This window comes from Gracilinanus agilis, chromosome 2 (assembly GCF_016433145.1).
Source record: "Gracilinanus agilis isolate LMUSP501 chromosome 2, AgileGrace, whole genome shotgun sequence".
Classification (NCBI taxonomy): domain Eukaryota; kingdom Metazoa; phylum Chordata; class Mammalia; order Didelphimorphia; family Didelphidae; genus Gracilinanus; species Gracilinanus agilis.
In genome coordinates this window covers 646,366,736-646,380,999 of record NC_058131.1, presented here as the reverse complement: position 1 = coordinate 646,380,999, position 14,264 = coordinate 646,366,736, and the positions used below count along the sequence as shown (strand labels likewise).

The following is a 14,264-nucleotide window of genomic DNA, read 5'->3' as shown; positions in this document are numbered from 1 at the left end:
AATCTATTCAAATATTTTTAAATTTTCAACAAATGGTGCACAGTATTGATTTTGTTTTGATTGATGGGGCTGAGGATAGTGGGCCTAGTGTAAGGAAAAGATAGATTCTAACTTACGTAAAATCTACTATAATTTCTTCATTCCAACATGGATGAGATCCATTGGCAGTATCAGTTTGATAAACAGTATGCTGGAAAGAAACTTCTACAAAAGGACGTACAGCATCCTAAAAAATAATAAATATTGACTAGACTTTGTAAGATTTTTGAAGACATTATTTGGGATTATATAATTGCAGAGAGAACAAGGCAAGAAAAATAGTTACTTGGTTATTGCTGGTAACTTGATAATAACCTGTATTGGCTGTACTTCTCCCCTTGCTTACTTTTCAACCCCTTGTAATATAGCTTCCAACTTTTATTTCTTTATGGAAGCTTTTTTTCTCAAAGATTTCCCTAGATTACTTAATGATAAATCGTTGTGGTTTTCTCAGTCTCCTCATTCATTTGACCTTGTAGTTTTTGGTACTCTCAATCATATTTTCCTCCCCAGGTTTCCATATCCCCTTTGTTGTTGTTAAGTTGTCTTTCTATTTTTCTGATGCATCCTTCTCTCTTCTTTGATAGATCATCATTCAGACCCTGTCCTCTAAGCATAAGCTATTTCTTGAGCTCTTTTCTTTCAACACACACTTTCATTCGTTGATTCCTTCGATTCAGTTCAATAAGCAGATGATTCTTAAAGCCATTTATCTAACCCTGATATTTCTCTTGCACTCCAATTCAGCCTCACTGAATGTGTGCTGAATATTTCTATGTGGATGTGAGAAACATCAAATTGAATCTCAAATTCAACATCCAACATGTTCTTTTTCTCTTTTTATGCCCTGAAAATAACCTTAATAACCCTTACAACACAATGCTACCTGAAAACCTACATGTCCCTTCTCTCTCCATTCTATTCCATTCATTCCATTTCAGCCTGAAATGCCTCTCTGTCCCTTCCACTGCCACCCCCATAATGCCCAGGGGAGGAATATAATTTGAGGAAAGATAGATAATACTCAAGGATAGAAAGAGCAACCTAAATCCCCTGTGCTGTGGCCATTCCATAATGGCAGAGCCATTATTTCCACTGCCCTGGTCACACTTCTTGTATCTTTCTTGAATAAACACTTTCATGCCTTAGGCTGAATGGGTCTGAGTAGCATTTCTTTGTGTGAGAATCAACATTTGCTCTTGGTCCACAAACTCTCTCACCAACAATATCACCTCTTTTCTGGACTCTTTTAATGACCTCTAATTACTCTCTTGGACTCCAGTTTCTCTCCCTCTTAATTCCCTCAACCCCCCTGAAAGAATAATCTTTCTGGAGTATGTATTTAAGGTACTAGATATTACTAAGGTACTAGAATCTCCCTACTCAAAAGCTTAGAGTGGCTCCCTATTGGCTGTAAAACAAAATGTAAACCCTTCAGCCTGGCATTTAAGGTTCTATTCATTGTTTCCACTCTAAATCCTCACCTCATATTACTTCTCCTTTGTTTTGGTTAAATTGTACCACTAGTTATTTCCCCGAAATAATATTCAGTCTCCTGTATTTGTATATCTTCCACATGCTTAGAATGTATGTCCATCTCAACCTCTCATAAAACCTGCTTTTCATTCCAGGCTCAACTCATTCATTTGTTATCTCTTATGTAAAACATTTTCTTATTTCACCTTACTCAAATGTTTTTGAATTTATCTGTGTATGTATTTTATCCCCTTCCCATCCTTCCCCCATTTAAATTCCTCCAGAATTAAAGCTCTCATTTTTTGTCTTCATATCACCAAAACTGAATGTAATGCCTTGCCTATAGGTGTCCAAAAAATGTTTGCTGAATTGAACTTGCTAGCTGTGTAAACAATCAATATGTTCTATAGTGATTTTTTTCTATATTTTCTGTTCCTGAAACATTCAGTACTTATCTCATTTAAGATCTCCACTGTGGCAACTGATTTGCTTGATTCTTTATGTCTAACTCGAGATATAGAAGACAGCAAATATGTAGGTATATCCAAGGTCCTTTAGGAAAAAAAGTACATTTTCAGTAATTTTTAGCATCAGCATATTGTTGGGCTCCTGTTTGTGCTTCCAAAAATATAGTAGAGAGTTAACTGTTGCTATTCACATATGATCAAGCAGCCAGGTGGTGTGATGGATAGAATGCAGGATCATGAGTCAGGAAAACCTTGTTTGAATCCTGCCTCAGACACTCACTAGCTTTGTGACCAAGTCACTTTACCTCTCTGTCTGTTCTCTTATCTGTAAAATAAGCATGTAACAGCACCTACTTCCCAGGATTGTCGTGAGGCTCAAATGATTTAACATATGTAAAGTACTTGGCAAACAATGAAGCACTAGATAAAGGTTTGCAATAAGTAGTAACCCCTTAAATCTATTTATCACTTCTACTTCATATTCATAAGTGATGTTATTTAGGTCTTACTTTTATGGTCTGATGGTTTTCCTTATTTTCTTCAATTTAAGTCTGAATTTTGAAGAAGCTCTTGATCTGAGCCCAGTCAGCTCCAGATGAAAAAACTGAGGCTTACACAGAGTTAAGTGGCTTGCCCAGGGTCACATAACCAGAAAGTAAGGCTAGATTTGAATTCAGGTTTTTCTGACTCTAGGACAAATGTTCTATCTTCTTGCCACCTCTTTATCCCATGCCACCTAGCTACTCCTATGTAAATGTCCATGTGTAAAGTCGTATATTGGGTTGCTGAAAAGATGTTTCCTGTGACCAGCAAGTTTTCTTGACAAAACTCTATTAGTCTCTGCCCTGCTTCATTAGGTACTTCAAGGCCAAACCTACCTTTTATTCTAATTTCTTTTGATTTCCTACTTTAGCATTCCAATTTCCTATGATGAAGGTGACTTTTTTTTTTGGTGTTATTTCTAGACAATCTTGTAGGTCTCAAAGAACTGATCAAGTCTGGCCTCTTCAGTATCAGTGGTTGGAACACAGACTAGTATTACCATAATGTTGAACAGTTTGCCTTGGATTTGAACAGATATTCTTGTCATTTTTGAGATTATACCCCAGTAATGCTTTTCTCACCCTTTTATTTACCACAAGGTCAAACTTACTATTATGTCTTCTAAGAGAGTCTTGTCCACAGTTGTATATGTAATGATCACCTGAATTAAATTCACCCATTCCTATTCACTAATGCCCAAGCTGTCCATGTTTAATCTTTGCATTTCCTGTTTGATGACATCTACCTTACCTCGGTTCATAGATCTTACATTCTTAATTTTCTTGCCTGCCTTCAATTTCTATAGATATTCCAGTTTCCAAGCCTATCTTGCTTTTAGATTTCTATTCCTACATTGTGTCCCTCAACTATCTTGGCATTTCCTGTCTTTAGCCAGATTCTCAAGAATTCTGAATGAGAAGAAAGCATCTAAGGATAAAACAGACAGTAAATAAGGCATAGTGGGACATGGGAAGAAATATGAGTTCAAGTTATTCCACTTAGGAAAACAGATTATGGATTCTATTGTCAATTCTTCCTCCAACTCTGAAATTTGGCCTTTATTTCTATTAACTAAAGATAGTTTAAAAATCAAAGAGATGTATCTACAGAATTTGCATTCCTATTGTATATGAAACTGTTATCCAAGAATCTTGCATAGATGACCATGCTTATGATCAAAATGTTTAATTTAGTACATTAGTATAGCTGCTAGGTAATAGCACATCAAGGAGAAAGACTGCTGAACCTTGCAGGGCAAGGGAGCAAGCAGGATCATTTGTCTTTTAATTACTAACATTTCCATGTACACAAAGAGGCTGCCTGCCTTTATTTACGTAGGAGAGACAGACAACCTTTTACCATATATATGAAATTATCATAACTAAATAGCATGTATTTGAACCTGTCATTCTTCAACATTTACTGTCTAGGTATGAGAAAGGCATAAATCCAAATAAAATTTCAAGGCCCAAGGGGAAAGTAAAATTGTAGTTTTCTTGGTGACTATTGCCAGCCTAAGTTTCCTTCCACATAAGGCTGGTCACATCATTTCTATGCTCAACAATTGTCATCAGCTCCCTATTGCCTACAAATTAAAATTTGAACTTCTTTGCTTGACATTCAAGGTCTTTGCAATCTGACGACATGCTACCTTTTCAGCATTATCTCCTATAATTCATTGCCATACACTCAATACTCCTATCAAATTTGACTTCTCTTCCCCACCCTAGCCTCTGCCCAACAACCTTTGTTCTTATTATTTTCTATGCCTGGGATGAGAGCTCTCACTCTCTTTCGCTATTGAAATGCTATCATCCTTTAATGCTAAAATTAAGCATCAGTCCTGTTGTGAGACCTTGCCTAGTTCCCCAGCCAATAATGACCTATTCTTCTAAAGATCTTACAAAAGCGTACAGCTTTGTCTCTCTCTGTGATGTTAGTTGTACATTTTGGGTCGCAGTGACCAGTTTTGTGTTCTCCACCCAGATTAAATAACAAGAATAGGAGTCATGAGTCCTATTTGGTCTCATGACCAAATAAAAAGTTTTTCTGGCCCAGACTTTTTTCTTGTTCATTTTTCCCTGTTTCAGAAAGTATCAATTAATTGAATGTAGCTTATCGACAGCACCAAGAACTTCCTGCAACCAACCCCTCTGACCATTGCAGCAGGCCTCACCTGCTCACAACAGGCTTCCTTGAGGGGATGTTATAAGCTCTTAGAATTCTGACCAGAAGGTGAATGTCCCCGGCACTGATAGTTTGTGCTGCTACTTTCTTCCTTTCCCTTCTCCGAGGCTTTAAATTTCTTCTTCTTTCAACAAGCTTGCAAATGGCATGCTTTAGCTGGCTAAGGAATTCATAACAATCAGCCATATGTGCACCATCTGCCACATTTAAAAAACTAAACTCATTTTTACTTTGTTATTCATTATAAATGGAAGTCTTATTTTGAACCCAAGTCTTCTTACTATGGAAAAGAAAATATTATCACCCAATAATGATGTCCCTTTGTAAATATATCTGTATTGTATGAAATGACAATGTTTTCCCCCAATGTGAAGGAATAGCTTTCGTTGTAGGTACTCCATGTTTCCTTTGATACAAAGTGAAGAAGAAAGGGCAGGATGATTTAAATAAAATATGTTACTCTTAAATGTGATAAGAATCACACTAAAATGTGCTGGACCTTAAGCAGAGCCCAAATCTATATTCTGTCATTTTACTGTGTGACCTTGGTTGAGTAAATCACAAAGCTCTCTGGGTTCGGTAAAATAAAGGAAGAGGGCATGAAATAAGTTTCCTTTCATCTCTAAATTATGATTTTATGGGCTATGCAGTTATAGCAGAAATTGTTAATCACTTGTAATTCTTATAGGCAATTTGAAACAGTAATAACTTCTAACTAAATCATCTCTATGCTAACAAAATAGATTAAAAATACCACCCCAAAAGGTATGTGAACAACTTTGGGGAATGGTCTTCTCTGTCTGATGACTTGTAAGATCAGAGAGGGTTCCCAGGACCTCTGACAACCACATTCCTGTTTGTAGCCCCTAGTCATCCTTCCAAAATGTTACTGTCAGGACAAGGGGAGAAAGTAGCTATATGTTAACTTGTTAATATATTCTTTAATCACCAGTACCTGATACTTTCTGAAACTGTTCATTTTGGATTTTGATTCAAAATGTATTTATAAAGTTTCAGTCTGTTTAGGGGCTTCTAAAAAGTGGCTCATATATTTTAATTAGTTTTAGTACATACCTCGCAGATACAATTTCTTCATAATCAGTTACAACGTCTGATAAATTAAATTTGTTAACTTTGATAATTTTTTTCATTACCAATTTCCTCATCTGAAAAAAGATGTTTTTATTTTAGATTTTAGTGAAACAGGTATGTGACATTTTAAATACGACAATCACACCACTATTTTTCTCTCTTACTTTTATGTAGGTAGTGGCTGAGGAAGGGGAAGAAGACTTTGAAAATCAAGTAAATAGCTATTGTTGTTATTGGCAGCTCTCACACTAAACAGTACAAAATACTGATCTGCAAAGGTAAAAGAGGTTTCTTCAACTGGAATTCTATAAACCAACGAAATCACAGAAATCCAGGTCCCATCTATCCCTAAAAGGAAAATCAATTCCTAGGTTCTTCCAAAATACAGTTAGCAGAACAGTTATCTTTCCTCATAGTATACTTCTCTAATTGTTGTAAGGGAAAAAGTAAGGACAAATTATAGTGTTATTCATGGAATGTGAGAAATTAAAGAATATTCTAGAACAGGGGTCAGCAATGTATGGCTCTTGAGCCATATCTAGCCAGTCCGGGCAGAGCCCCAGGATGTGCCCCAGGGTGCCCTTTAGCCCCCGCCCCATATTCCAGCACCTTCTGCCTCTATCCTCCTCCTTCCACATGCGTTTATGGCTCTCACGGCCAAAAAGGTTGCCTACCGTTGTTCTAGAATGTGATATACTAAAAAAGTGAGGGAAATCAGGCTTTACCCCATACTTGCCAACTTGTAAAATTAGGCATACTCCTTCATGGGAAAAGAACTCCCTGTTCTTCCTGTAGAAAAGGGCAGAACTAAACAAGGATTCTGACATGCAATTTAATCATGCAACAGAACTTTAATGAATTAATTAAGCCCTTAAAGTAATAAATAAGTAACTGAGTTTATTCATGATATAGTAGAAAGAACACTAGCTGGGAATTAGGAAACTCAAGTTCTAGTTACCCCTATTCTACTACCTACTTATTTTGTAATCTTAGACAAATCAGTTAACCTTTCTGAGTCTTGTTTTCTCTTTCCAAGCTATCAGAGCCCCTTGAAATGAGGGGAAGGAATCTGGATTATGTCTGTCATATCCATCTCTTTGAATCTATACATGTCTTTGGGAAAAGTGCAATATGACTCAGGCAGTGGACTAATCTCTAATGTACTAGCTGTAGGACATATCAATAAAGTAAAACTCTTAAAACTTTTTATACCAGTCTCTTAAGGGATCTTTATGACATAGAACTATCAATTTCAGAGTCATGAGAAGAAACAGTCAGTGGAGAAAACAGGCAAAAAACTGTGTGTATCTTGTATGTAGTTAGTTTATTTATAGATCCAGAGAAAAAGAGAGAGATATAGAGACAAATTTGTTTCTAAATATATCGATCTGGATATATTTCTCTAGATCTGCCTCTCAATCTATTCCTATCTATTGTTATGGCACAAAACTAACAATTTTAAAGCCATGAGAAGAAATGGTCAATCAACAAGCATTTATTAAGTGCCAAGCATTATACTATATTCTAGGGATACAAAGAAAAGCAAAGATGTGGTCCCTGACCTCAAGGAGACAAGATGCAAAAAAACCAAATTAACAAATAAATGTAATATATACCTATTTTATAGAATCTATATACATATATAGATAGATCTGGATTTAGAGCTATCTTTACATCTACCAATTTCTATCTCATAGTTATAGTGATAGACATAAAATTAGAATGAGAAGGAACCTTAAAGAGACTCTTTTAGCATACTGAATTGCAATCTTTTTTTTTTTTTTTGGTATTTTAGACTATAAGAGGTATTTTTAAACAGCATTTTTTATAAACTCAGTGCAAAATCAAGCAAATTGTTTGGTTAGCTGGGATTTGAGTGCTATGATAGTGTGATGACTGTTACAACAGACTTGATTCTATTCCTCTGACTCTTTAGTTAAACCCTAGGATACTTTTTATCTTCCTTAGCTTCCCCTCACCGTAAGAAAACATTTCATCAGAGGGAACCTAGACTCTTTCCTAGGTTACTTGGCTATTGCCAATGATCTTTCCCTTAAGGGGAAAAAAAGCTGATTTTATAATTCATTTTATTAGACATACATAATAATTCATTTTATAATACATTTATAATGCTTTTTTCCTATGCTTTTGGAAGGCCTGTCTCACAGTTCTTGCTGTACCTTACAAAGGGTCAGCTAATCAATTAATAAACATTACCAAATTCCAGGCTCTATGCTAGATACTAGTAATACAAAGACAAGAATTAAATAGTCCTTCCCCTCAAGGAGCCTTCAATCTATTAGAAAGAGACACCTTATATAATAAAATGGACAATTAAAATGTATAGAAAACATGGAAATGAGGGTTTTCATTGTGATTTCATTGATGTAGGGAATTCCTAATGAAGATACTCTTTTTACTAATGCAGATTGGCACCTTCGCTGCAATTTACAGTAGTCTCAGAGAAATTATTGTGGGGGTGAGAAGGTGGGGAGAGGACTAGATGGTTAAGTGATTTGTTCTCTGCCCACTATTCCAAACTCTTTCTCATGTACAGAATATAGACAAAGTAGATACAAGGTAATTGGGGATGGGAAAAAGCACAAGCAGTGGAAAGGATCAGAGAAGGCCTCTTGTAGGAGATAGGACTTTGCCCCCAAACAACCTCATCTCCTCCTCATGTGTTTTGATGTTCTAAAGGTGTGTAAATTGGACCCAGAATAAGCCTAGGTTACTCCTGGGATTTTTTTTATGTGTGTAGATTGGAGAGTTATGTTTATAATTTTATAAAAGGCCCAATTTCCTTTGGTTATATGTGAAAGTGTAAATATATTGTGTATGACTTCGCTATTCTCAGCAATAGAACGATCCAAGACAATTCTGAAGGACTTATGATGAAAAATGTCATCTGTCTCAGATAAAGAATAGAGTGTGAATGAAGAAATTTCTTTTTACTTTACATTTATTGGGAGGTTTTGGCCTTTGTTGTCCTTCAAACAGAGCTAGTATGGAAATATGTTTTGGATGACTGCACATGCATAATCTATATCAAACTGCTTGGCTTCTCAGGGATGGGGGAGAAGGAGGAATGGGGAGGGAGAAGAGATTTTGGAATTCAAAATTTTACAAAATGAATGCTAAAATAGTTTTTATATGTAATTGGAAAAATAAAATTTAAAAATTTAAGCATAAAAGATTTGTTGCTAATACCTTTTTCATAAAGTTGATAGAATGAATCCTTTGTGAAGTAATAGAATTTACATCTGAAATTTGTATGTCCTTCTCTAACTGGCTTTCATATTCCTAAATACAGAATTGTTGGTTATACTCCTTGAGCATGACATCAGCTTTAAATATGACAGGCATTAATAAAGTATTAATTATTCAATTCATTTTCTCCTTTAATATTTAGGGAAGAGAACTCACATGAAAAGAAGAAGCATTCTCTTCTGAGAGTTTTCTTTCCCCAATGCCTTATTTAGTCTCTCTGGCACATGTTTCATAAAAAACATGATGAATAGTCATAAGTACTTAGGGAAAAGTACAACAGTAAAAATTTTTAGCCCCAATATCTCAATATTTAAAAAATCATTTGAAGAATTTACTTACTTTGACTGACTGAAAATGTATAAAATCCCATCATCTCCTTGATCAGAATCTATTATTTATTATTATTTTAAGGTTTCAGGCCTTGCAGTGAGAAGTGTGCCTTATTAGCTTTACCAAATAATGCTTGTGCAAGAAAAACAAATGCTTTTGGGCATGTCAGTGAATTCTTAAGACAAATAGGCCTAGCAGAAGTATCTCTTTTTCTCTTGAACTAGCTCTTAACAAATCAGGGCCAAGATTAGTAGAATCAATTCAGAAGGGACCTTAGAGGCCATTTAGTTCTACCTATACCAATACAAGAAAACTAAAAATACTTTTGCTATAACTGAGGAACAAGTATTAATCAACTAATCTTAAATAAATTGAGTCGCATGACTCCAAAGTTGTACTTAATAAAATGTGTGGTAGCATTTCTGTTGTTTTTCATATTTATTAATTAAATACATCACAACAAGGGACAACTTTTAGAGAGCTCTTAAGTGAAATGCCAGCCTATTACTTCAAGAATCTAGTGTGTGGGATGAAATTTGTGCATTATTCCCCAATATACATTGATTAGTATTAGCAATTATAGATTGGCAACTTCCTATAGAAAAATAGTGAAATTAGGTGCTCTCTACTAAGAGATATCAATCTTTCCTTTCGAAGAGTAGAAGAAACCCCCTCCCCAAATAGCTATATATCTATCCATCTATCTATCTATTAGTATAGGCCTTTGATATTCTTCTCAAATGTGGCTAAGAGGCTGCTCTCCCATTTTCTTCTATTCCCATGGGAAGAAGTTTAGGGGTGACCTAATTCCTATGAGAGAAATCTCAAAACTTACAAGTTATAATCTTGACTCAGCCTAAATACTATAGCCTAATGTTGCAGTGCTATAGCCTGAAAAATGTGTGAAAGAGTGTTTTAGCCTGAAATCCTTAGTCAGGCTTAAAACCCTGACTCGACTAAAAAATTGCAAATCTAAGGAATATTCCCATATACAGTGAGAAAGAATAAGGAGAAAAGAAGAAGGAGGGTAGAATAAGATACTGATGATGGGAAAGTAGAGATAGCATTGTGTTGGATCCCTATAAAATCTGAGTAAACCCAGGCATCAATGCCCACTGTTTCTGAGACCCCAGACTATGGAGCCACACTCTCTCTCTCTTTCCCCATGGCCTTGTGAGGATACTGGCTATGCCTGGTCAGTATTCCCTCACCCTTGCCCCCTCATCCCTGTGAGACTATTACCTATGCCCAGGTGGTATTGGCTCACCTACAGCCTTGCTTCCCCTCCCCTTGCCTTGTGAAGATGCTGTCTAGGCCCAAGCAGTGTTGCCTCTGAATAAAGCCACGTGAATTTTGTCAGCATCAGGTCCCCCGTCTGCTCATTAGAGTGATCCTGGGAGTATGAGCCCCCCCAGAATTTCACTCCACACACTAGGATTTCCTAGATATGTATACACCCTCTACTAACTGTATACTGTTATTGAAATGCTTTTATGACTTATTCAATAATCTTTGAGAGATGTTGTGATAAAAAATGACTAGTCCATGGCTAACTTGGTGATAATCCTTTCTACTTTTAGCCAACATACATAATGTGTGCCCCAAAGTTGGTTCTCAAACCTTTTCTAGCTTTATACCTCATTAGCCAAATTTTAGAAAGCCCAGTATTATCTATAAGCCATGATAGGGCATCAGGATAGGCTTTAATTAGAGAATCTGTCCAATTAATATAGCCCATGTTAAGGATTTATAAAAATTATGAAAAGATATATGTTATTGCTGAGTAAATGAAAACAATTTCATTTGATATATACATAGAAAATTAAGTACCTGGAAGACTAAATCTGGGATCTCCCTGTCATAGAGAGGCATTTGTTGAAGAATGTAGACATCTAATTGTCCTGCATTTCTAAGTTGTAATAGTTGGAAACGTTTACTTTTTTTAATTTCCTCTTCAGAAACAAAATTAAATTCTTCTTGCAGCTGTTCAAGCCGAAAATATTTTGGAATAGTTTGCCCTTTATGTCTTGTATACTGTAAAAGATAAGATTTCAAATCCACATTTCAATTATTTTAGATCATAACATATGATATGGCACTAAACTGAGTCTGCCTGCATATGGTCTCTCCCTGCTCCAGATCATCCTACATTCAATCACTGACATGATTTTCCTAAAGTGTAGTCCAGTCATGTCACCCCCTACTCAATAAATTCTAATGGCTTCCTATTGCCTAGAGGATCTAATACAAAATGCTCTGTCTGGCATTCAAAATCCTTTATGACCTAGTTTCTCTCTACCTTTTCAGTCTTCTTACACCTTATTCCACAACACATATTCTTTGGTTCAGTGATACTGACCTCTTGACTGTTCCACAAACAAGACACTCCATCTCTCAGCTCTGGACATTTTCTCTAGTTGTCCCCCTTTCCTAGAACAGTCTCCCCAATGACCTCTCTGGTTTCTTTTAAGTCTCAACCTAAATTCCTTCTTTTACTGGGGTTTTCCTCAATTTCTCCCAATTCCAGTGCCTTTCTTCTCATCATTATTTCCTATTAATCCCGTATATTGCTTGCTTTGTATGTATATGTTTGCATTTTGGTCCCTATTTCCCATCCCTACCCCCTCTCATTAGACTGCATGTTTGAGTGCAAGGGACTTTCTTTTCCCATTTTTTTGTATCCCTAATGCTTTGATGTTGAGAGACAAGCAGTGTGACATTTAATTACATGAAACTGAAAAGCTTCTAGGCAAACAAAATTAATGCAAATAGGAAAGAATCTTGTTTTCAAATTTCTCAGATAAGAGTTTCATATCCAGGATGTAAAAACAATTAACATGTATACTTATATGTATGTATTTTGTATGTATGTACAGGATATGAACAAATGGTTCTCAAAAGAATTGCTAAGTATTAGTGGTCACATGAAAGAATGCTCCAAATCACCAATAATAAGAGAAATATAAATCAAAACAACCCTGAGGTTTCATTTTGCATCCTACAAATTGGCAAAGATGACAAAAGATGGAATAGTTAATGTTGGCAGGGTTGTGGGACCCTAGTATTATTATTGATATCTTAACTGTGAATCAGTATAGTAAATTTCTAAAAAAATTTGGAATCATGCAAATAAAATTATGAAAATATCTTTACCCAGAGATTTTACTACTAGATTTATGCCTCTTTAATAAGAAGAAAGTTTTAATAGAAATATTTTTATAATAGCAAAGAACTTAATGTCCATTGATTGAGGGATGACAATAAATTGTGGTATATAAATGTAATAGAATATTACTGCTTTGTAAGAAATGATATATGAGATGAATCAGAGGAACATTGAAATCTACATAAACTGATGAAAAATGAAATGGTCAATAAAATATTATATACAATGACTAAAACAATGTAAACAGAGGAATCATTAAAAAAAATCAAAAGTGAATTTTGCAAAATAACAAAGAACAAGCAAAGCTCAAAAGAAGATATATATATATATGTGTGTGTGTGTGTGTGTATATATGTACATATATATATATGTATAATCCTTTGCAGATGTGGAAGTTCCATGAATGTGGCACACTGGACCTATTACCAGAATTTTGTAATACATTGATCAGTTTTGCCTATTTTTCACTCCTTTGTCTTTAAAAATATTATTATTATATGGAATGGCTCTTTGAGAAAGGAAAAGTGAGAGACACTGGAGAATACTTTGGTGATGTAATAAATGACATCATTTGTTGATATCTATTTATCATGTTATTTGTTTAAAATAAAAACTGATTTTTAAAAAACAATCATTAACTATGAGCTGAACAATATAAATATAATTAATAGAAAAGTCCATAGAAGGTTTCTGAGATGATAGTATAATAAATTATTGCAAAGGTGCCTATCTCTTCAAAATAGCTTTTAAAAAGAGCAATATATATGCTAAAAAGGAACAAAACTAATAGAAGTTTACAAAATAAAAGTAAAATATGACTAAAAGAAATGAATGAACCAAAGAAGAGATCTAACACAATGAAAAAACAGACTGAAGTCCTTAAATGGATGTGATATTAACAATAGGAATACTCTTTCCAGGCATATAGATTGTAACATCTTTTAATAATTTACATTTAGTATTAAATGTTATTTATTAATTTTTAAATTAATATTAGATTAATTGAAATGAAATTAGTTTATTAATAGTTAAATAACTAATTAAATATTATTTTGTCAATGTTCTGTGATTATTCCAACCTTATCATTGATAAAAATAAATAGTTCTGTGTAACCCTGGGCAAGTCACTTGACATCTATTGCCTACCTTTACCACTCTTCTGCCTTGGAGCCAATACACAGTATAGACTCCAAGACGGAAGGTAAGGGTTTAAAATTTTTTTTTAAAAATAGCTATTATAAATACTACAAAGTTTCTTTCATTTTCAATCTACTGTACTAATTCTAGTATGAGGACTACAGCAATTTGTTGCCTTTTGGTGGGATGGGGAGGGCATGAGGAGAATAAGACAAATGTCATCAGTGCCTCTCAGTCTTTTCTACCCATATTATAGTTCTAAGTTTATATCCTACTTGAAGCTAGCTAAAATCCGTTTTCTTCAATCTCCCACTTAAAGTGAAGTAGCTCTTTTTTCCCTATTGAAAAGATATGACTTTCCATCCTTCTATATATTTTGTACAATGGCTATTGTCATCCCATGAATGGATTAGATAGTCCCTCCAATAGTATTTCTTAAATTCTTTGGTTCAAGGATTTTTATTTTGAAATTACTATACATAACCTTTGGTTTGGTTTGGTTTTTACTCATGCTATCCTTCAATTAAAAAATTAACATTTTTTTAGTTTCTCTCATT

The 14,264-nt window shown here is 34.7% G+C and overlaps 1 protein-coding gene across 1 annotated transcript in view; it reads right to left on the bottom strand.

Moving 5' to 3' along the window:
• CC2D2B (coiled-coil and C2 domain containing 2B) overlaps positions 1-14,264 on the bottom strand; it is a 121,482-nt gene that overhangs the window by 50,904 nt on the left and 56,314 nt on the right. Inside the window, exons 17-22 of the mRNA XM_044660203.1 lie at positions 11,235-11,438; positions 9,015-9,107; positions 5,787-5,878; positions 4,702-4,872; positions 1,973-2,067; positions 117-228 (exon numbers count right to left, since the gene is read on the bottom strand). Of these exons, the coding sequence (XP_044516138.1) occupies positions 117-228; positions 1,973-2,067; positions 4,702-4,872; positions 5,787-5,878; positions 9,015-9,107; positions 11,235-11,438 (767 nt within the window). The remainder of the gene's footprint in view (positions 1-116; positions 229-1,972; positions 2,068-4,701; positions 4,873-5,786; positions 5,879-9,014; positions 9,108-11,234; positions 11,439-14,264) is intronic.